General features: G+C 35.1%; 1 protein-coding gene across 7 annotated transcripts in view; it reads right to left on the bottom strand.

Moving 5' to 3' along the window:
• LOC145307393 (toll-like receptor Tollo) overlaps positions 1-24,237 on the bottom strand; it is a 104,638-nt gene that overhangs the window by 49,453 nt on the left and 30,948 nt on the right. For all 7 annotated transcript variants that reach the window (XR_013875441.1, XR_013875443.1, XR_013875444.1 and 4 more), the window contains exons 7-10: positions 21,295-21,610; positions 20,691-20,799; positions 16,665-16,758; positions 15,347-15,508 (exon numbers count right to left, since the gene is read on the bottom strand). Coding sequence is in view for 1 of the 7 variants with exons in the window: in XM_080149809.1 (XP_080005935.1) it covers positions 15,347-15,508; positions 16,665-16,758; positions 20,691-20,799; positions 21,295-21,610 (681 nt within the window). In the remaining 6 variants the exon portion in view is untranslated. The remainder of the gene's footprint in view (positions 1-15,346; positions 15,509-16,664; positions 16,759-20,690; positions 20,800-21,294; positions 21,611-24,237) is intronic.

Raw genomic sequence — 24,237 nt, 5'->3', positions numbered from 1 at the left:
AGGTTAAAATACACTTCTAATTAAAATTCGATATAACGACCCCAAAGTTTTTGAGCTTTAAAACTTTGGGTACTAGTCTTATCAATTTCAAACCTGGCAAATATTTTCCAGTATGGCTTCAAAACCGATTAATATCCGCTGGATTAGAACCGGTTCTTATCCACTGTGTATAGCATCATTGTACAGTCAATTTTCCCCGAATATTAAAATAAAAATAATAACATTAATACCAGTTTTGTTAGACTGGACCTTCAGCTCATCGGGAATAACAAATCTGGTTTCAATCTTACAATTTTACATTATAATATCCACGGAAAGCTGTCTATAATACGATGCGATAAATAATTTAAAAAAGTCCATTTTAATAATCCTATTAATTTTGGTAATTACTTTAACGTTTAGAAAAAAAGTCCTAAAATATCAATTATCCTGTATTTTATGCAATTAGAGGAGGTAATTTAGTTTATCATCATTGGAGATGTAACAAAAATCTATTGTCCATTGTCTTATCCCTTTAGATTCCTGTTCAAAGCCCCATTTAAGTCTACTTTAACGACGTTTCTTTTCGCCGATTAAATCCTTCAGAGGTTTCAATTAAAGTGCAGAATCGAACACCCCCTCCCCCCCCCCCTTTAATAAAAAGTCAGAATGAGAGGACAATGGGCTTTTTAATCTACTAGTCCCTAAAGATTTACAATACCATTTTCTTATTCGTTGGCTTAACAACTTTGGGGACTTGAATTTGATTGGTTGGTTTATTTAATTGGATGTCCAAACGTTCCAACCACTTATTACAATCTTCAGAATGATTAATTTTGGATTTGTACATTAGTTTATTGGCCATTGTCTTATCCCTTTAGATCATTGGTGTTTTATTAGTCATTCATCGTACCGTATTATAGCCAGTTTTCCGCGGATATCATGCGGATAGAATAATGCTGAGAACCGGTTCTAATCCAGCGGATATTAATCGGATATTAGAACCCTGGGCGCGCGCTCACTTGTGGTTAAAAACCATGACCCGCCAATTTGTTACTTGGGGACCAGAGTTGCCAAAAAAAGTCGCCGATTTTATACAATTTTTTGTGCATTTTTTGCCTGATTTGTAAGATTTTTAGCAGTGACGAAGGGGTCAATATTGTGTATTATAATTGGGGATGTACATTACCCCTTTTGTTGCAAACTTTGAGTACCAGTATAATTTACAGTCCAATGTCCCCTCCCTGCCTGCTAAAAAAAAACAAATCAGGCAAAAAAGATGCGCCAAAATATATAGCGAGAAATGCGCGAAAAAAAATTACGAATACGACGACTCTGATTTGTAAATAAATATCCTTGTAGTGGATATAGAATATACGTGGATATATAAATTGACAGCTTGCTAATATGAACCTCATTTATTGGTCAGTTCGTTAAGAAAGTAGGAGAGAATGGGGTGGGGAAAACGATTTTGATAGGGGATATCATTATTAAAATGTGGTGCAACATCCATGAAGTAATAATACACAGGGATCTAAAGGGATAAGACAATAGCAGATAAATTGATGCACATCCCCTTTGACGATTCACAATGATTTTGGATGGGGATAACATTATTTAATCCAGCTACAAGCATCACTTTATAAGAGTAAATGAAAATGTGGTGCAACATCCAAGTAATAATACATTCATTGTTACATTTAGCTTGATAATATGGACCTCATTTATTGGTTAGTTCGTTCATAAAGTAGGAGAGAAGAGGGTGGGGTAAACGGAGTGGACAGATGGACAGAGAGAGATAAGGAATTAAAGAAAGAAAGAAAGAGGGAGAGAAAGAGAAGGAGAGAGAAAGCAGAGAGAGAGAGAGACAGAGAGACAGAGAGAGAGACAGAGAGAGAGAGAGAGAGAGAGAGAAAGCAGAGAAAGAGAAAGAAGAGAGTGAAAGAGAGAGAGAGAAGAGAAAGAAAGAGAGAGAGAGAGAGAGAGAGAGAGAGAGAGAGAGAAGAGAGTGAAAGAGAGAGAGAGAGAGAGAGAGAGAGAGAGAGAAAGCAGAGAGAGAAAGAGAGAGAAGAAAGTGAAAGAGAGAGAGAGAGTGAGAGTGAGAGTGAGAGTGAGAGTGAGAGTGAGAGTGAGAGTGAGAGTGAGAGAGAGAGAGAGAGAGAGAGAGAGAGAGAGAGAGAGAGAGAGAGAGAGAGAGAGAGAGAGAGAGAGAGAGAGAGAGAGAGCAGAGAAAGAAAGAGAGAGAAGAAAGTGAAAGAGAGAGAGAGAGTGAGAGTGAGAGTGAGAGTGAGAGTGAGAGTGAGAGTGAGAGTGAGAGAGAGAGAGAGAGAGAGAGAGAGAGAGAGAGAGAGAGAGAGAGAGAGAGAGAGAGAGAGAGAGAGAGAGAGAGAGAGAGAGAGAGAGAGAAAGCAGAGAAAGAAAGAGAGAGAAGAAAGTGAAAGAGAGAGAGAGAGTGAGAGTGAGAGTGAGAGTGAGAGAGAGAGAGAGAGTGAGAGTGAGAGTGAGAGTGAGAGTGAGAGTGAGAGTGAGAGTGAGAGTGAGAGTGAGAGAGAGAGAGAGAGAGAGAGAGAGAGAGAGAGAGAGAAGAGAGTGAAAGAGAGAGAGAGAGAGAGAGAGAGAGAGAGAGAGAGAGAGAGAGAGAGAGAGAGAGTAATATACAACATAAGAAAAGCTTTACTGTAACATGGAAATACAGTAAATGCGAGAGAACATGAAAATCTAGTGCAACATCCAAGTAATAATATATCCATTATCCCTAGTTGGGCCCTACTAAACATCCAAGTAATAAAATATCCATTATCCCTAGTTGGGCCCTACTAAACGAGTTCCTGTACGGAACACCCCCAGAAAGAAAGGGATAGGTAGATTTGTTGCTAGCAGGGATCTAAAGGGATAAGACAATGGATGATGATACATTATTGTACATCCCAAAGGTCGATAAAACAAAATAATCCCTTTTGTAAAATTTTTTTAAATAGTACCCAAAGTTAGTGTTTAAAACTTTGGGTACCAGTGGGATTAATAATCAAATATAACTAGAAAGAGAGAGAGAGAGAGGGGACAATGGGCTGTTTATTACACTAGTCCCCAAAGTTTTACAATAGCGTTTTCTTCTTCGTTGGCTTTATAACAATTTTGATTGGTTGGTTTATTAAGTTGAGTGTTCGAAAGTTTCAACTACAAAAGGGTAATTTTATATTTTTTTATCGGCCATTGTCTTATCCCTTTAGATCCCTAGTGTTTTTTTAGTTATTTATCGTATCGTATTATAGACAGCTTTCCGCGGATATCATGCGGATAGTATAGCTGACTGAACCGGTTCTTATCCAGCGGATATTAATCGGATATTAGATCTCTCTTACCAATCTGTTTAGCCCTGTACATTCCAATTATAGAAACCAATTTTTGTCGTCCGTCCCCCAAAAACAGCATTTAAAAAAGCAGGGATCTAAAGGGATAAGACAATGGCCGTTATTTGATGTACATCCCCAATGATGATACACAAAATTACCCCTTTTATAGATTAAAATTAATGGTTGAAACGTTTGAACTTAATAAACGAACCAATCAAAATTGTTATAAAACCAACGAATAAGAAAACCTTGGGGACTAGTGTAATAAACAGCCCATTGTCCCCTCTCCCTCTTTCTCTCTCTTGGCAGTATTGAAAAAACTCTCCCACCTATTCAATTTCAAACCCTCTCTCTCTCTCTCTCTTCCTTATTTAGATGTGCTACTACTCTATAATTCACTTTGTTCGTCCAACCGTCAGTAACGCATTGGGGAAATACAATTTTTTCGACTACAAATTAACTTTGATGGCCGAATTTTTAGTGAATGGGGCTCTTTAGTATTCAAAGATTGAGAAAATAGCTTAAAACCATTCTGGCATCTATATTGGAAGGTTCCCTATAATGAAGAACTCGATCGGTTCAGTAGACATTGAAGTTTTAAGCTTCAAAACATAACAAAAAAAAACATTACTACTTTAGAAAGATAATATCTGCTTTATCTATCAACTTACTCAACTTAATGAACCAACCAATCAAAATTCACTAAGTCTACAAAGTTGTCAAGCCAATGAATAAGAAAAAGTTATTATAATCCTTTGGGGACTAGTGTAATAAACCGCTCATTGTCCCCCCTCTCTCTCTCTCTGTTAAGACACAGTAGTGGTTTATGGTATGGTACTTATGGATGTTGTCATCCTTGTTTTTGAATGGATAATCTTAAAGAAGCCAAGTATGGGCCTGATTAGGCACTTTTTTGTCGCCCTTTTAAAGACAGATTTTATCCCAAGAAGGGGGGAGGGAGGGGACATTGGGCTGTTTATTACACTAGTCCCCAAAGTTTTATAATAACTTTTTCTTATATGTTGGCATAATAATTTAGATTGGTTGGTTCATTATGTTTAGTATTTACTAATTGAAATCTACAAAAAGGGTAATTTTGTGTAACATCATTGGGGATAAACATCAATTTATCGGATATTGTCTTATCCCTTTAGATCCCTGGAATCTTAATGATAATACACAAAATTACCCCTTTTAAAATTAAATAAGTGGTTGCAACGATAGTACACTAAATTAATAAACTAACCAATCAAAACTCAATAAAAGTCCCCAAAGTTGATAAGCTAACGAAAAAGAAAAAATTATTTAAAAACTTTGGGGACTTTAACTTAAACCTAACCCAGGATAAGTCAATGTATATTAAAATTTTAAAACATCCATAATGTTGTTAAACAAAATTAACCCTCGTCTTTGAGAGGGTAATACTAATAACACTGGTGCCCAAAGTTTTATAATCGTTAATTTCATCTTTGGGTACTTTAGTTAATTTGTTTGTGGTAACCAAATTTTTAAATCAATTTCTTCTTTAAAATAAAATCATTACATAATCTTTTAGCAACCAGGGTTTCTGTATTCAAAGGCGACAATCAAAATAGCCTAAAACCATACTAGGACCTGTATAAAGTCAATCTTAAAAACGGAGAACTTGATAAGTTAGCGAGATCTTAAAGGACGCAAATAAACCATTTGAAACATTATAAGATTTTTATTTTTCTTTGCAAAGGAATAAGACAATGGCCGATAAATTGGTGAATTCCCCAATTATGACACACAAATTTACCCCTTCTGTACATTATCTACAATTAGTTATAGAAACGTTGAGACACTCAACTTAAAGAACCAACCAATCAAAATTCATTAAAAACCACCAACGAATAAGAAACGATATTTAAAAACTTTGGGGACTAGTGTAATAAACAGTCCAATGTCCCCTCCCTCCCCCCTTCTGAAACGGCGGGATATAGCCTATTATCAACGGATTTAAAAATTAGTTTTGCCTATTTATAAGCAAGACATTAGGGGGGGGGGGGGTAGGTAAAGGGAGAGAAAAAGAAGGCTTTATTACAAAGGAAAACTATATCGGTTCAGTGGTTAGCGAGATCATTTGGTACAAACAGAATCGCAGACATCCTGTTACTTTCCAAATATGTAATTATTTCCATGTTGCGTAAAAAAAATTCCGATTTCTTTTGTGATTTTTCTTGGGAGGGTGGTGGTGGCACCCTACCCCAAAATAGTTATAAACTTTCCCGGGACCTATGAGAATCTACCCTGTTAAGGAGAACCCGTTCGGTTCAGCGGTTAGCAAGATCCTACGTTACAATCAAACAAACAGAAAGACAGACAGACATCGTTCTACTTAGTATCCTTGTACTAAAGTAACAGGATGTTTGTTTGTCTGTGTGTTTGTACCGAAGGATCTCTCTAACCGCTGAACCGATCGGGTTTTCGTTAACAGGGTAGCTTCTCATAGGTCCCAGGAAGGTTTATAGCTATTTTGGGGGAGGGTACCACCACCCTTCAAAGAGAAATCACAAAAAATCAATTTTTTTACGTTTCACGATTTAACAAAGAGTATTCAATGAAACATAAAACTCAAACGCAACAAAGACATATTTAAATATAAAAAAAACTAGAGGCCTCTAGGGGCGTAGCCGCTAGTAATAGAGACATAAGGATTGCGATTTCTAAGCAAAATTATAAATTCAGGGATCTCAAGTGATTAGACAAAATATTTAGTTCGCTAAATCAACAAATGAAATAACGTGATTAGAAATTTTGGTTACGAGTGCAATTTACAGTCCTAACTTAAGACATTGTTTTCTTAACGGGGGGGGGGGGGGGGCGGATTCGGGATATGGTACCAAATAATGCCAAGGTCGTAGCGGTCATGCGACTTGCGTCATATTGGCAGAGTGACGCAAATTTCAGATCTCAGTTTTCGCTATTTGATTTACTATTTTTCACTAGAAGCGATGCTTGCAAGATTATTTAATTCGCTATCATATAAAGATAATTTTTTATTCAAATCGCGAAATCTGGGATCTGAAATTTGCGTCACCCCCCCAACCTGAAAGTGAGGAAGAGAATAAAGGAGGGGGTAGAACCGGTTATAATAATGTTTTTGTTTTCTTGACTTTAAATTAAACTCTATCGGATTTTCGGTGTTAACAAAAAGGCGGACAGGGGAAGTTTTAATCAGATTAACCCCCCCCCCCCCCCCACCACCACCTTTTAAATCTACATTTAAATCCAGGAAAGCCGGGAAGGGATGGTAAGTTTTACTGGTACCCAAAGTTTTATAATTGCATAGCATATAAACTTTGAGTACTGAGCTGGATCTTTAAATCATTTTAGTGGTGAGCCAGATCGGGGTGAGCCAACTTTCCACCAATGAGAGCACAGCATTTTATGAAATGCCGCGCTGTGATTGGCTGAAATTTGGCGCACCCTGATCTGGCTCACCACTAAAATGATTTAAAGATCCAACTCTGTATTTGAATTTTGATTGGTTGGTCTAAACCAATAATTATTACAATCTTAATTAAGTGGGTAATTTTATTGGGGATAAATATCAATTTATCGTCCATTGTCTTATCCCTTTAGATCCCTCTCCACCTGTCAGTGAGAGGATATTGGGCTGTTTATTACACTAGTCCTCAAAGTTTTACAGTAACATTTTCTTATTCGTTGGCTTAACAACTTTAAGGACTTGAATTTTGATTGGTTTGTTCATTGTAATCTACAGAAGGGATAATATTGTGTATCAGTATTGGGGGTGTGCATCAATTTATCAGCCATTGTCTTATCTCTTTCTATTTATTAATGTTTCTTACATTAGTAACCAAAGTTTTCTTATTCATTGTCTTATCCCTTTAGATTCCTGATTTCATCAAAAGTAAAGTCACCCTTCAAAAAGTCACCAACTCTCCCCCCCCCCCCCCTCCCAACCCCTATCATAATCAGTAATTTCCAGGGATAAGACAATGGATGATAAATTAATAAAGTCCAAAACGATGATACAACAAAATTACCCCTTCTGTAGAACAAATTATTGGTTGAAAAGTTGGGACACTTAAAAATAAAAATAAAAGTACCCAAAGTTTGGTAGTCAACATATAAGATAAAAAACTTTGGGTACCAGTGTCATTTCTAGTCCAATATTCCCTCCCTCCACCCTGATCACAATGGTCACCCCTCCCCCCCCCCCCCCCCCCACCTACTTTAATCTCGGATTAAAACCCGTGTTCCATCCCTTCCGCAAAGAAACCCAAATATTTCTAATTCCTTATAATAAAGTAACAGGATGTGTGTTTGTCTGTGTCTCTGTTTGTTTGTACCAAAGGATCTCGCTAACCGCTGAACCGATCGGGTTCCTTCCCGCAGAAAACAACAAATATTTATCATATAAAAGCAATAGGATGTATGTTTGTCTGTACTAAAAGATCTTGCTAACCGTTGAACCGATATGATTCTCCTCTGCAGCTTCTGATTAGGTTTATGGAGGGTGAAGGGGGGGGGGGGAGGAGAGGCACAGGGTAAAAATCACCCCCCCCCTCCCAATAGAAAATTGCCCCCTCTAGTGACCCTAAGGGCCTCTAGGGGCGTTGCCATTAATGATAGAAGAGGAGAGGTTAATAATATCAAAATTGAAAGGAAAGTTAGTCAGGAATCTAAAGGGATAAGACAATGGCCGATAAATTGATGTACATATTCAATAATGATACACAAAATTACACCTCTTGTAGATTAAAACCTTTGAACACTCAACTTAATGCATCAACCAATAATAAAAAATTTCCAAAGTTGTTAAGACAACAAATAAGAAAAGGTTATCATAAAACATTGGGGACTAGTGTAATAAACAGCCCATTGTCCTCTCTCTCTCTGAAAGTTAGTGCTATTTAAAAAACTATTCTGATAATTTAATAAATGAACGGATGGGAATGCACACCAAAATTTGATGTTTTAATAATTTCTAGGGATGGGGAGGGAGGGGACATTGGACTGTAAATTACATTGGTACCCAAAGTTTTATTATTTGTTAGCTCTAATACCTTGGGTACTATTATTAGATTGGTACAAAACATTTGAAAACAATAATTTTAATCTACAATAGGGATAATCTTGTTTATTATGATTGAGTATGAATATCAATTTATCGTTCATCGTCTTATCCCTTTAGATCTTTGTAAGAAAACCCAAATAGGTCCAGCGGTTGTTAAAAAGATCTTAAAATACAAACAAAGAAAACACAAACAAACCGACATCCTACATCTTTACAATTCAGAATAAGCTTAAAAAGTTATTTTCGTCATGGATCTAAAGGGATAAGACAATGGACGATAAATTGATATACATCCCAAATTTAAGGATTGATCGTACAGTTTGAGTCAACGAATAAAATACCGTGGTTATAAAACTTTGGGTACTAGTGTAATTTATTTAAGGGATAAGACAATGGCCGATAAATTCATATACATCCCCAATGATGATACACAAAATTGTTGTACTGTTTGTAAAATCCAATAAAAGGACCCAAAAGTAGATAAGACGACAAATAAAATAACGCGATAATAAAACTTTGGGTACTAATATGATTAATACCATCCTTCCTTAACTGAATTTTGTATCTTTAATCAAAGAGAGAGGGGACAATGGGCTGTTTATTACACTTGTCCCCAAAGTTTTATAATAGCGTTTTTTTAATCTTTAAACTTTGGGGACTTTTGATTGGTTGGTTTATTAAGTTGATTGTTGATACGTTTCAACCACTAATTTTAATCTACAGAAGGGATGATTTTGTGCATCATCATTGGGGATGTACATAAATTTATCGGCCATTGTCTTATCCCTTTAGATGCCTGATTTTTAATCCAAATTAAAATATTTTAATCTCCAATGCTAATAATTGACTTTTGTTCAAGAAAAAATACATAAAACTAAAAATAAATATCTCAATATATAGGGAATCTAAAGGGATAAGACAATGGCCGATAAATAGATGTTCATACCCAATGATTCTACACAAAATTACCCCACTCTGAAGAGTATAATTGGTACGCGTGGACAATTAACTTAATCATCCAACCAATCAACATCAAATAAAAGTCTCCAAGGCTGTTAAGTTAACAAATAAGAAAACAGTATTATAAAACTTTGGGGACTAGTGTAATAAAAAGCCTAATGTCCCATACCTCCCTGTCTAAATAAGCTATTTTAAGAAAAGAAAAAAACAAGGATGACTACATCCATAAGAGATCAACAAATCAGACAGATAGACAAACGATTATTAACACCGACATAGTTATTTATCGCTTAGTATTTTAGACAGCTTTCCGCGAATAGAAAGGTGAAGAGTTAACTTTAAGTTGGCACCGAGGGACTGAAGGCCCTGTCAAACAAAACTTGATATTATGATTTTTATTTTATTATTCAAGGAAAATTGTCTATAATACAATACGTGATTTTTAAGCATGGCTCAGAACCGATTCTAATCCTATTCTAATAATAATCGGTTTCAAATTAAGCCATACTGGAAAATTCAGTCTTTAGGGGGCAACAAAACCAGAATTATTATAATTTATCGTTTCACTATCCGCGGAAAACTGTCTATAATACGATACGATAATAGTTATATCTTGCGTCGTATTATAAACAGCTTTCCGCAAGGCACGGGCTTAAAAAAACTGGTTTTAATCTTATGATTGTACATTTTTTATTCATAGAAAACTGGATATAATACGATGCTAGACATAGTATATTCGTATGTATGAGAACCGATTCTAATCCATCGGATATTAATCGGTTATAAAGCCATGCTGGAAAATTCAGTCTTTTGGGGCTACGATAAGATATTAGTTATTTCTCTCATCGTATTATAAACAGCTTTCCGCAAATAAAAAATGTCGAAGGCAAGGGCTTAAAAAAACTATTTTTAATCTTATGATAGTACATTTTTTAATTGATAGAAAACTGAATATAATACGATGCTATACATAATTTTTAAATATAGCTTAGAACCAGTTCTAATCCAGCGGATAATAATCGGTTTCAAAGCCATACTGGAAAATTCCATTACATAAATGGCATTTCCTGTTTGTAATTATGAGGTCTAAATCTTAAAAACTAATATTTGTTTTAAAACAAGGCTCGGCATCCGCGCGTGAGCCATGTCAAAAGCCATTTGGACGCTTTTAATTTTTAAAAGCGAAGCTTTTCTATAATTAGGATAGGTCAGTCCGTACGTCCGTCCGTAACGGATAGCTTTTTTCGTTTATTTAGGCATGTTAGAATTGTCCTATCGATTTCAAACTTTGCATGATGATTCTTGTAGTAGTTAAGTACGATTTAAAAAGCGTAGCAACTCTATAATCGTTACCAAAATTTCCATACGTCCATTTTAAACATGTTGATTTTTTTACTTTTTAACAACAATTTATGTGATAAATCATATTTTTACGTATAATTTTGTCAAAACTTATATTTCAATGTTTTGTATAGCCAGTTCTGACACTCTACAAATGATAATGTTCGTCTGTCCTACCGTTTCAGAGCTTCGCTTTTATGGATGTTGTCATACTTGTTTTTTTTTAAAAAGAAGGATTGTCATATTTGGTTTAGACTTGCAATGTCCACAATGATGACAGACAAAATTATCCCTCATTTATATTAAAACTATTCGTTTATAACTTGGGACAAACAATCAAGAGGTGTCCCCAAAAACGTGTATTAAATACTTTGGGTACCAGTAAAATTAGCAGTCCAATGTCCCCTCCCTCCCTGGCTCAAAATCGCAGCGTATTAAAGACTGCTTTCCGCGGATATTAAAATAAAAAATTATAATATTAAATCTGGTTTTAATTTTAATATTTATGGAAAATTGTCTGTAATACGATGCTTTAATTTTTCTGTATGGCCGGTTAAAACCGGTTCTAATCCAGCGGATATTAATCGGTTTCAAAGCCATACTGGAATAGTTATTTAAGTAATGAGCTCTATATATAACTAATGCCAAATCTTTAAACGAATCTTTCAATCAAATAAAATAACGTGTAAGGTCAAAACTCGCAATGATTAATTTTAACAAAATAAAGTAACAGGATCTTTGTGTGTTTGTCTATCTGTTTGTATGTCTGTTTGTTAGTTTGTTTGTTTGTTTGTCTGTCTGTCTGTTTGTATGTCTGTTTGTATGTCTGTATGTTTGTCTGTCTGTCTGTATGTCTGTCTATCTTTTTGTTTGTCTGTCTTTATGTCAGTCTTTTTGTCTGTCTGTCCGTCTATTTGTATGTCTGTTTGTTTGTCTGTCTGTCTGTTAGTCTGTCTGTTTGTCTATCTGTTTGTCTGTCTGTTTATATGTTTGTCTGTTGTCTGTCTGTCTGTTTGTATGTCTGTCTGTTTGTCTGTCTGTCTGTCTGTTTGTATGTATGTATGTCTGTTTGTTTGTCTGTATGTACCATAAAATCTTAATAACCGCTGAACCGATATGGTTCTCCTTTACAGTGTAGCTTCTCATAGGTCCTGGAAAGATTTTATTTAGGGGAGAAATCGCCAATAGAAAACTTAAAAGACCCCCTAACCTAAAAAAAAAACTTTTTCATAAATACATTTAAAAGTGGGAAAGGTCGACTTCCCCCCAGCCTAAAGGGCCCCTGGAGGCCTCTAGGGGCATATCCGCAGTAATAGATTCATTATATCTAAATAGTCCAACTGGTCCTTTCCTTTAACTTTAAACAGAAAATTTTAGCAGACAAACACCTTAGTTTAAAATAGTAATTATTCCATTTTACCCCTCAATAAAAGAATAATTTGTATCTTAAACTCAAATTTATTCCCAATTGTTCTAGCCCTGTTTAACAACCCCTCTAAATAAAGCAAAGTTTACTCTATTCCAGGGAGGGAGGGGACATTGGACTGTAAATTATAAAAGTACCCAAAGTTTTATTCAAGAGTTTTGGTGACTATTGATAAGTTGGTTCCTTACTGGTAGTCTCTAAACTTTTCAACCAATGAAATATTGGGGTAATTTTATTTATCATCACTGAGGGATTTTTTGTACATTAATCATTTCAAGTTGAGTGTTCAAAACATTTCAACCACTAATCTTAAAAAGGGGTTAATTTTGTGCATCATCATCATTGGGGATGTACATCAATTTATCATCCATTGTCTTATCCCTGTAGATCCCTGGATGTCCAAATGTTTCAACCACTAATTGTTATCTACAAAAGGGGTAATTATGTGTATCATCATTGTGGATGTACATACATTTTATCATCCATATTCTTATCCCTTTAGACCCCTGGATGTCCAAATATTTCAACCACTAATTGTAATCTTCAAAAGGGGTAATTATGTGTATCATGATTGGGGATGTACATCAATTTTATCGTCCATATTGTCTTATCCCTTTAGATCCCTGGATGTCCAAATGTTTCAACCACTAATTGTTATCTACAAAAGAGGTAATTATATGTATCATCATTGGGTATGTACAACAATTTTTATAAGCCATTGTCTTATCCCTTTAGACCCCTGGATGTCCAAATGTTTCAACCACTAATTGTAATCTACAAAAGGGGTAATTATGTGTATCATCATTGGAGATGTACATCAATTTTATCATCCATATTGTCTTATCCCTTTAGATCCCTGGATGTCCAAATGTTTCAACCACTAATTGTAATCTTCAAAAGGGGGTAATTATGTGTATCATCATTGGAGATGTGCATCAATTTATCATCAATATTGTCTTATCCCTTTAGAACCCTGGTGTTTTTTTTATAGTTATTTATCGATCGTATTATAGACAGCTTTCCGCGGATATCATGCGGATAGAGTAAGCTAAAAACCGGTTCTAATCCAGCGGATATTAATCGGATTGAGCGTCCCTTTATCTCCCTGAAAGTTTACTCTATTCTTGCTAAACAAATATGAATATGAAAATTGAGATGTACAAACAGACCAGGCATACTAAAGGGATAAGACAATGAATTTGGACAAAATTACTCCTTCTGTAGATTACAAGCATTGCATTGGTTGAAACTTTTAGACACTCTACTTAATAAACCAACCAATTAAATAGACCTAAAGGTTTTTAGACGATCGAATAAGAAAACGTTATTATAGAACTTTGGGGACTAGTGTAATAAACAGCCCAATGTCCCCTTCCTCCCTGACAAATATGAGGCTTAAGGAGGGGGGATCTTAAGGGATAAGACAATGGATGATAAATTGATGTACATCCCCAATGATGATACACAAAATCACTCCTAATGAACCAACCAATCAAAAGCCGCCAAAGTTGTTTAGCCAACAAATAAGAAAACTTTGGGTACTACTGTAAGAAACATTAATAAATTGATGTACAACCCCAATGACTATACACAACAAAATTACCCCTTTTGTAGATTACAATTAGTAGTTCACATTAATCAGCCATTGTCATTGCCATTTAGATCCATAGATGTCTGAACGTTTCAACCACTAATTGTTATCTACAAAAGAGGTAGTTTTGTGTATCATAATTGAGGATGTACATCAATGTATCAGCCATTGTCTTATCCCTTTAGATCAATGGATAACCAAACGTTTCAACCACTAATTGTAATCTATAAAAGGGGTAGTTTTGTGTTTCATCACTGGGGATGTAAAACAACTTTTATCGGCCATTGTTTTATCCCTTTAGTTCCTTGAAAAACACCACACACATACACACACACACACACACACACACACACACACACACACACACACACACACATACAAAGCAAAATAAAATATTCATATGTTTTTATGAAGAAGAAAATATTTGAAAAAAAAACAACATTTAGATTCAAGATTTCTATTCTTAAAAAGCAAAGCTTTTCTATGATTAGTGTCTCCGGCCGTACGTCCATACGTTTGTATTGGACAGCTCTTATCGTTGATTTAAGCATATTAAAATTGTCCTACCAATTCTAAACTTGGCATAATGGTTCCTGCATCAGTTAGGTACAATTTCAAATATCTATAATACAAAGTAGAACGATGTCTGTCTGTTTGTTTGTAGCGAAGGATCTCGGTAACCGCTGAACCGATTGGGTTCTCCTTTACAAGGTAGCTTCTCATATGTCCCGGTAAGGTTTATAACTATTTTCTTTTGTTTATTAGTTTAATGAAACCTCTTGGGACAAAGCCCCTAGAGGCTAGGGGCGAAGTAGCTAGTTTAATATAAATGGCCACAGTTACTTATACTGGTACCCAAGGTTTTATAATCACGTTGGAAATCTTGCAAAATTTTGATTGGTTGGTTCAACCACCAATTTCAATTTTGATTTTCATATTTTAGAATGTATATCAATTGTCTATTCACGCTAGCTTTAATCAACCAATCCAAATGATACCCAAAGTTTTTAAGCCAACGTAATACTTTGGGTACTAGTTTTAATTACAGTCCAATGTCCCCTCCCTCCCTCGCAATATCTAGACAATTGACGACAAATTGATACCCATTCCCAATGATGATGCACAAAATTACCCCTTCTGTAGATTACAATTTTATGTAAGACTAAGCAACCAATCGTAAATTTTATGAGCCAACAAATGACAGTTCATGTTTATGTTACAGGGATCTAAAGGGATAAGACAATAGCTGATAAATTGATTATATCCCCAATGATGATGCACAAAATTACCCCTTAGTGATTGAGACTCCACTTAATGAATTAACCAATCAAAATTCACCTTAAGTCCTTAAAGTTGTTGAACGAATAAGAAAACGTTATTGAAAACTTTGGGGACTGGTGTAATAAGGAGCTCATTGTCCCCTCTTGTAAATATTGATTGGATGGTTTATTAAGTTGATTGTATAAACGTTTCAACCACTGATCTTACACTACAGAACGGGTAAGTTATATGTATCATAATTTGGGCTGTACATTAATTTATTAGCCATTGTCTTATCCCTTAAGATTTCCCTCACTAGAAAATAAGGATCTGCAATCTTCCCGCTAAAAAAACAAATGTCGTCCTACCTGTAGATGTGGTGAGGAGGTGAACAGCTGTTCTGGAAGGCGTATCAGCTGATTGTGGTCCAGAGAGAGAGACTTGAGAGAGGGGAGGGAGTGGAGGATGGTGGGGGGAAGGGTGGACAACAGGTTGTAGCTCAGCAGTAAGATGTGCAGGTTGGCTAGGGCCTGAAATAGCATTGTATTATAGACAGTTTTCCGCGGATAAAAAAAATATTAATTTTTTTTCTTTTTCTTTTAACATCTAAAGCAAAATTATTGGGTTATAGAAAATAAACTACCCCCCCCCCCTCATCAAGTGTCCTTATAGGCCTCTAGTGGCGTAGAAGCTAGTTAATAATTAAATCAAATTTTATAAATCATTCCAATATTATATATCAACCAATATATAAAACAAATAAAATCGACATTATCAATAAAATCCTTTGGATATGACTGTCCTTCGGTTTTTACCAAAGGATCTTTCTAACCGCTGAACCGATACGGATCTCCTATACTATGTAGCTTCTCATAGGTCCTGGGTAGGTTTATGACTATTTTGTGGAAGGATACCACCACCCTCCAAGGAGAAACTAAAGTGCCTCCTAGAGGCCTCTAGGGGCACTTGAGGAGGGGGGTGTTGAATATCAAAAATAATTTTTTTCTAGGGACGATTTCTCTTGGGGTGGTGGTGGTACCCTCCCCTAAAATAGTTATAAACCTTCCCGGGAACTATGAAAAGCTACCCTGTTAAGGAGAACCTGATTGGTTAGCAAGATCCTTCTGTAAAACTACAAACAGACAAACAAGCAGACAGACAGACAAAGAGACTGACATACAGACAGACGGACAGTCAGACAGAAAGACAAACAGACAGACAAACAGACAGACAAAGAGACTGACATACAGACAGACGGACAGACAGACAGACAGACAAAAGACAGACAGACAAACAGGCAGACAAACAGACAGACAGACAGACATCCTGTTACTTTATAATAAGGATGAACGAACTGACCTGTAAAGAACCTTCAGCAATGCTTGAAATCTTATTATGAGAAAGGTTTAATAAGACAAACAGACAGACAGACATCCTGTTACTTTATAATAAGGATGAACGAACTGACCTGTAAAGAACCTTCAGCAATGCTTGAAATCTTATTATGAGAAAGGTTTAATAAGACAAACAGACAGACAGACATCCTGTTACTTTATTATAAGGATGAACGAACTGACCTGTAAAGAACCTTCAGCAATGCTTGAAATCTTATTATGAGAAAGGTTTAATAAGACAAACAGACAGACAGACATCCTGTTACTTTATTATAAGGATGAACGAACTGACCTGTAAAGAACCTTCAGCAATGCTTGAAATCTTATTATGGGAAAGATTTAAAATCTGTAACACAACTTGCTGGCGAAACATTGAGTCCGGAATACTGAAATAACAAAATTATTATTGGTTGAAACGTTTGGACACCCAATTTTATAAATCAAGCACTATGAGTCCCCAAAGTTACAAAGCCAACGAATAAGAAAACGTTATTCAAAACTTTGAGTTGGAATACTGAAATAACAAATAGTTATTGATTATTGGTTGAAACGTTTGAACACCCAATTTTGTTACAAAGTTACCCTTTCTGTAGATTAAAATAAGCAGTTGAAACGTTTGTACACTCAACTTATTGAGCCAACCCTTAAAAATTCATTAAAAGTCCTCAAAGTTGCTAAGCCAACGAAACTTATCAAAAACTTTGGGAACTACTTGCTGACGAAACATTGAGTCAGGAATACTGAAATAATTATTGGTTGAAACGTTTGGACACCCAATTTAATAAATCAACCATTAAAAGTCCCCAAAGTTGCTAAGCCAACGAAACTTATCAAAAACTTTGGGGACTACTTGCTGACGAAACATTGAGTCGGGAATACTGAAATAACAAATAGTTAGTAATTATTGGTTGAAACGTTTGGACACCTAATTTAATGAATCAACCATTAAAAGTCCCCAAAGTTGCAAAGCCAACGAATAAGAAAACGATATAAAAAACTTTGGGGACTGCTTGCTGACGAAACATTGAGTTGGAATTTTGATTGGTTGGCTTATTAAGTTGAGTTTTCAAACGTTTCAAACACTAATTTTAATCTACAAAAGGGGTAATTTTGTAAATCATCATCGGAGATGTACATCAATTAATCGGCTATTGTCTTATCCCTTAAGATCTCCGATTATCTATGTAAAATAAGAAATGGATGTTATTATCAAATTCTATTAAAGACACCTTTCACCAGATTACTTCGTTAGAAAAGAATTCTCTTTCGATTTAAATACTCTTCAGTTACAATAACATTTTCATACTGACAATGAAATCCAAAGTTTCAAAGATTTTTACAAAAAAACATTCGAGGATTTTTAAAATTTTAATATTTAAAAAAAACTACTCTTGAATCGAGAAGTTTCAGGTTTTATAAATAAACATTTTAGGAATTCTATTAATTTATTATTGACTAGCGGCTACGCCCCTAGAGGCCTCTAAGGGCACTTGAGGAGGAGAGAGTCGAATTTAATAATCCAATTTCTTATTTTAGATTTTTTTTTTGGGGGGGGGGGGATTTTTCATTTTTTGGGAGGGTTAGGGGTGTCCCACCCCCCAAGAAAATAGTTATAAACCTTCCCGGGACCTATGAGAAGCTACCCTGCTAAAGAGAACCCGATTGGTTCAGCGGTTATTGAAATCCTTTGGTACAAACATACAGACAAACACACAGACAAACAAACGTCCTGTTACTTTATTATAAGGATTTTTAAAAGCGAGCTTTTCTATAATCAGGGTCGGTCTGTAAGTCCGTTATGGTTAGCTCAATTCGTTAATTTAAACAGGTTAGAATTGTCCTATCGAATTCAAACTTCCTTTAACTCTTAGGTACAACTTAGAAAATGCAGCAACTCTATAATCGTTACTAGAAAGTCCGTACCTTAATTTAAAATATGCTTATTTTTTTACAACAAATTTTTGTGAGATAAAATTGTCCGATTCTTATGAATTTTGGTATACTGATTCTGCTTATTCAGTTCATTATTACTTTGGGTACTTTAGTCGGCAGTGAGGAAACACTAATTAATTTATTCCTCTAAGAATCAAAGCTTTGAAAACAATGTAAAAAGAAAAATGTTTCAGCCCGAGCGCAGGGAGGGAGGGGACATTGGGATGTTTATTACACTAGTCCCCAAAGTCTTACAATAATATTCGTTGGCATAACAACCTTGGGAACTTTCAATAAATTTTGATTGGTTGGTTCATTAAGTTGGGTTTCTAAACGTTTTAACCAATAATTGTAATCTACAAAAGGGTAATTTTGTATAATTGGGTATGTTCATGAATTTATATGCCATTGTCTTATCCCTTTAAATCCCTGGTTTCAGCCCGACCTGAGCGGAGCGGCCAAAAGTTACAAAAAAAAATTCTTTTGTTAAAACAACATGGGAGAAAATTCAGGGATCTAAAGGGATAAGACAATGGCTGATAAATTGATATACATCCTCAATGAAGAAAGACATAATTAAACAATTCTGTAGATTAAAATAAGTGGTTGAAACGTTTGAACACTCATCTTTATGAACCAGCCAAGCAAAGTTTTTAGGCCAACGAATAAAAACATTCCAATAAATCTAGTGTGTAATAAACAACCCATTGTTCCCTCTTTTTATGGCGAAAACTTAATTTAAAAAAAACCCGTAAAAACAAGGATGACAACATCTATTAGTAGGAAAAATCATTGATTGGTAAAAGAATTGAAAACTACATGGCTACATGGCAAATAAACCAAATAAGATAAAAAAACTAGGGATGGGAATCCGTCGAATTTTTGGGCCGGATTCGGATTCCGGATTCTGAAGGAATCCGTCAAAAAAAGTGACGGATTCTTGCGGATTCCGGATTCTTATTTTTGGCGGATTCCGGATTCGGATTCCGGATTCTAGCAGTATTTTAAAAGGCCGTCCGTCACAGAGGGATAGCTTTTTTCGTTAATTTATCACTATGTTACTTGGTTGACGCCTTGATTTGTTTAAAGTGTTGACTTCCAGCATAACTAAAACATTTACATCACATTAGTAATTATTAAAATTTGTTATGTAGAAATGTTTTTTTGATCTTTTCCTTCAAACAGAGGGAGTTGTAAGAAAAAAGACGGTAATTTTAGCCTACCAATTTAGAATCCGGAATCCGCTATAAAAAAACGGATTCCGGATCCGGATTCGGATTCCAAAATTGGCCGAAAATTGGGCGGATTCCGGATTCGGATTCCGGATCCGGATTCCCATCACTAAAAAAAACAGTTTTGTCAGACCCGAGGGGTCAAAAGCTAAACACTAATTGTAATCTACAGAAGGGGTAATTTTTTGTGTATCATCATTGGGGATGTAACTTTATTATGACTGAGGTCAAGCGCAACCAATTTTGTATCTAACTGATACAGAAATCATCATCAGAGAGGACAATGGGCTGTTTATTACACTAGTCCCCAAAGTTTTATAATAACGTTTTCTTATTCGTTGGCTTAACAACTTTGGGGATTGGTTGGTTTTTTTAAACGTTTCAATCACTGAAAGAGTAATTTTGTGTATCATCATTGGGGATGTACATTAAGATATATAAGTTTTCCGGAATTTTAATGTTAGGGGGAGATTTGAAATCTGCATCAAATTTTAAGGATTTTTTTATAAAATTCGTTTTTTGTATAATTCTTTATCTAAAAGCGGAAATGCATTTTAAGTTAATTAATTTTGACCAATAGGATAGGTGGATTTTAAACTACCTGCGCTCTAATTGGTTGAATGATGTACAACATCCAATCAGAGCGCAGATTTTTTAAATCCACCAATCACGGATGCCAAAATTAATTAACTTAAATGGCAATTCCGCTTTTAGATAAAGAATTATAGAAAAAACCAATTTTATAAAAAATCCTTAAAATTTGATGCAGATTTCAAATCTCCCCCTAACTTTAAAATTCCGGAAAACTTATATATCTTAATGTACATGAACATCAATTTATTTGCCATTGTCTTAAACCTTTAAATCCCTAAAAAAGAAAGCCTTACCTGGTAATCTTATTATGGCTGAGATCCAAAGCGACCAATTTAGTCAGCGGATAGAAAATCCCAGAAAGAAAGGGGACAATGGGCTGTTTATTACACTAGTCCCCAAAGTTTTATAATAACGTTTTCTTATTCGTTGGCTTAACAACTTTGGGGATTGGTTGGTTTTTTAAAGGTTTCAATCACTGAATTGTGTATTATCATTGGGGATGTATACAATTTATCTGGCATTGTCTTATCCCTTTAGATCCCTAAAAAAGAAAGCCTTACCTCGTAATTTTATTATGACTGAGATCCAGCGCAACCAATTTTGTCAGCGGATAGAAAATATCTCCCGCCACTATGTTGGAGGTGAGGGCGTTGGCAGATAAATTCAACTAAACATCATGGCATGTGTCACTATTTGGGTACCCAAAACACTTAAAACTTTGGGTACTTATCACTAGGGTTGGGCCGGAGACTTTATTGGCCGGATATTAAATACCGGACATCTGGCTGATTGATTTCTAATACCAGATAACCGGCATTAAAAATCAGCCGGGTATCAGGTATCCGGATAGTTTCAATAAATGGTATCCGCCCGGATATTGAAAATTGCCGGTTATCCGGCCCAACCCTACTTATTACTTTGGGTACTTATTACTAATTAGGTACCAAGAAAAGGGAGGGAGAATGGACTATAAATTACACTGGTACCCAAAGTTTTTCTTTATCGTTAGCCCAAAAACGTTGGTAATTGAATTTTGATTGGTTGTTTTCAAAGTGACCATACTAAAAATTTTGATCTTATTGATTGGCTTAAAAACTTTGGGTACTAATTTAAATTAGTTGAGTTACTTAATACTTTGGGTACTTAATAAAGCGACACATTCCTGAAGTAAATTATCCAGGGGTGTAAACGTCTCCGCCGTCAAAATGGCCAAACTGTTATTCTCTAAAAACAACCGCTCCAGCGCGGGAACCGGCTTAAAAACAGCCGGCGGAATGGCCGCCAACCGGTTCTCGGCCAGGTCAAGGCTGACTAGGGCCGGCAGGCCGGCCAGGGCCGCGTCCGCCAGTACGGTCAGCTTATTGCCGCGCAGCCGCAGCTCGCGGATGTTGGGCGAATGGGCCAGATCGCCGCCGCGGAAAGAGGATATTTTGTTGTAGGACAGGTCGACTAACTTTAGATTATATAGCTGGCATCCACCCTGAAATAGATAGATAGATAGAGTTATATTGGTAGATGGTTATATTGATAGATAGATAGTTAGATAGACAGACAGACAGACAGACAGACAGACAGACAGACAGACAGACAGACAGACAGACAGAGACAGACAGACAGAGACAGACAGACAGACAGTCAGACAGATTTTGTTGTAGGAAAGGTCGACTAACTTTAGGTTGTATAACTGGCATCCACCCTGAAATAGATAGATAGATAGTTAGTTAGATAGATAGATATATAGATAGTTAGATTATTAGTAAGATAGATAGAAAGATATATAGATAGATATATATCCTTATACTAAAATCCTTATAATAAAGTAATAGAATGTCTTTCTCTCTGTGTGTTTGTTTGTTTGTACCGAAGGATCTCGATAACCACTGAACCGATTGGGTTCTTCTTAACAGGGTAGCTTCTCATAGGTCCTGTGAATGTTTATAATTATTTTTGTGGAGGGTACCACCACCCTCTCATGAGAAATCACAAAAATCTAATTTTTAAAAAAATATTTTCGATTTTACGTAGAGACTTGAACGCAACAAAGATATATTTGGAATAAAAACAAGGATGACAACATCCATAAAAGCGAAGCACTGGAACGGTAGGACAAACGGACATTAACACTTGTATAATGTCAGAACTGAATAATCAGAATATAAATGTATAAGAATCGAAGCAAAATTGTAAGTAAAATTGTTGAAAAACTGCTTGATACAGAATAATGTTTATGGACATACTTACAACTTTAGGATTTTATTATAGAGTTGCTTCGCTTATAAAATTGAACTTTGTTGTCCCAGGAATCAGTATACCAAAAATCAGATCAATTGGATTATTAGATCATATAACAATTAGTTGTTAAAAAAGTAAAAAAAATCAACATGTTTAAAATGGACATACGGACATTCTGGTAATGATTATAGAGTTGCTACGCTTTCTAAATCGTACCTAACTACTACAGGAATCACCATGCAAAGTTTGAAATCAATAGGAAAATTCTAACATTCCTAAATTAACGAAAAAAGCTATCCGTTACGGACGGACGTACGGACGGACGGACCGACCCTAATTATAGAAAAGCTTCGCTTTTAAAAATACAAGGATGACAACATCCATAAAAGCGAAGCACTGAAACGGTAGGACAAACGGACATTAACACTTGTATAGTGTTAGAACTTAATAATTATCATAATATAAAATTATAAGAGTAAAGCAAAATTGTAAGTAAATTTGTTGTAAAACTGCTTGATACAGGATAATTTTTATGGACATACTTACATTTTTAGGACTTGATTATAGAGTTGCTTCGCTTATTACATTATTACATTATATCAGTATACCAAAAATCAGATCAATCCGATGATTTGATCACATAAAAATTTGTTGTTAAAAAAGTAAAAAAATAAACATGTTTAAAATGGACGTACGGACATTTTGGTAATGATTATAGAGTTACTACGCTTTCTAAATCGTACCTAACTACTAAAGGAATCACCATGCAAAATTTGAAATCGATAGGACAATTCTAACATGCCTAAATTAACGGAAAAAGCTATCCGTTACGGACGTACGGACGGACGTACGGACGGACCGACCCTAATTATAGAAAAGCTTCGCTTTTAAAAACATTTAAAGTGCCGCTAGTATATAGATAAATTGTTAAATAGATTGATAATTGATATTTAGTTAAATTGTTAAATTTGTAGATAGATAGATAGATAATTATATAGATATATAGTGAGATGTATGGATAAATAGATACCTATATAGATTGTTAGATAGATAGTTAGATAGATAGATGGTTAGCTAGATAGTTAAATAAATATATATTTAGTTAGTTATATTATGGATGTATAAATATATATAGAGATAGAAAGATAGTTAGATAGATGAATAGATAGATAGATTATAAAACATAGAATTAAAACTTAATTAACTTAATGTTTACAGATTTTCTCTTTTAAATCCAGTAATACGAGGGAGGGGACATTGGACTGTAAATTATACTGGTACCCAAAGTTTTATAAACAACTTTGGGTACATAATTCAAATATAGTTTGTTACAAATTAAAGTGTCCAAAAGTTTCCACCAATAACTTTATCATTTTAGTGGATGTTTAATGTATATCTAAATGTCCATTGTCTTATCCCTTTAGATCCCTGCAATTTTGTTTTAACACAGGGAGGGAGGTGACATTGGGCTGTTTATTACATTAGTCCCCAAAGTTTTATAATAACATTTTCTTATTCATTGGCCTACCAACTTTGGGGACTTTTACTGAATTTTGATTAGTTTGTTCATTAAGTTAAGTGTCCAAACCTTTTAACCACTAATTGTAATCTACAGAAGGGTTAATTTTGTGTATCATCATTGGAGATGTATATCAATTTATCGGCCATTGTCTTATCCCTTTAGATTCCTGGGTATTAAATGTAATTAAATATATTATATCCTAAAATCTTTCATATAAAATTAATTAAAAATATTTCTTAATATATTTAAGTAGTTTATTTATATTTATATATTTAATTAAGATGAAACAAGGATGACAACATCCATAAAAGCGAAGCTCTGAAACGGTAGAACAAACGAACATTAACACTTGT

Source organism: Acartia tonsa, chromosome 15 (assembly GCF_053477335.1).
Source record: "Acartia tonsa isolate MP-2025a chromosome 15, ASM5347733v1, whole genome shotgun sequence".
NCBI classification, from domain to species: domain Eukaryota; kingdom Metazoa; phylum Arthropoda; class Copepoda; order Calanoida; family Acartiidae; genus Acartia; species Acartia tonsa.
This window is presented reverse-complemented; position numbering and strand designations above follow the sequence as displayed.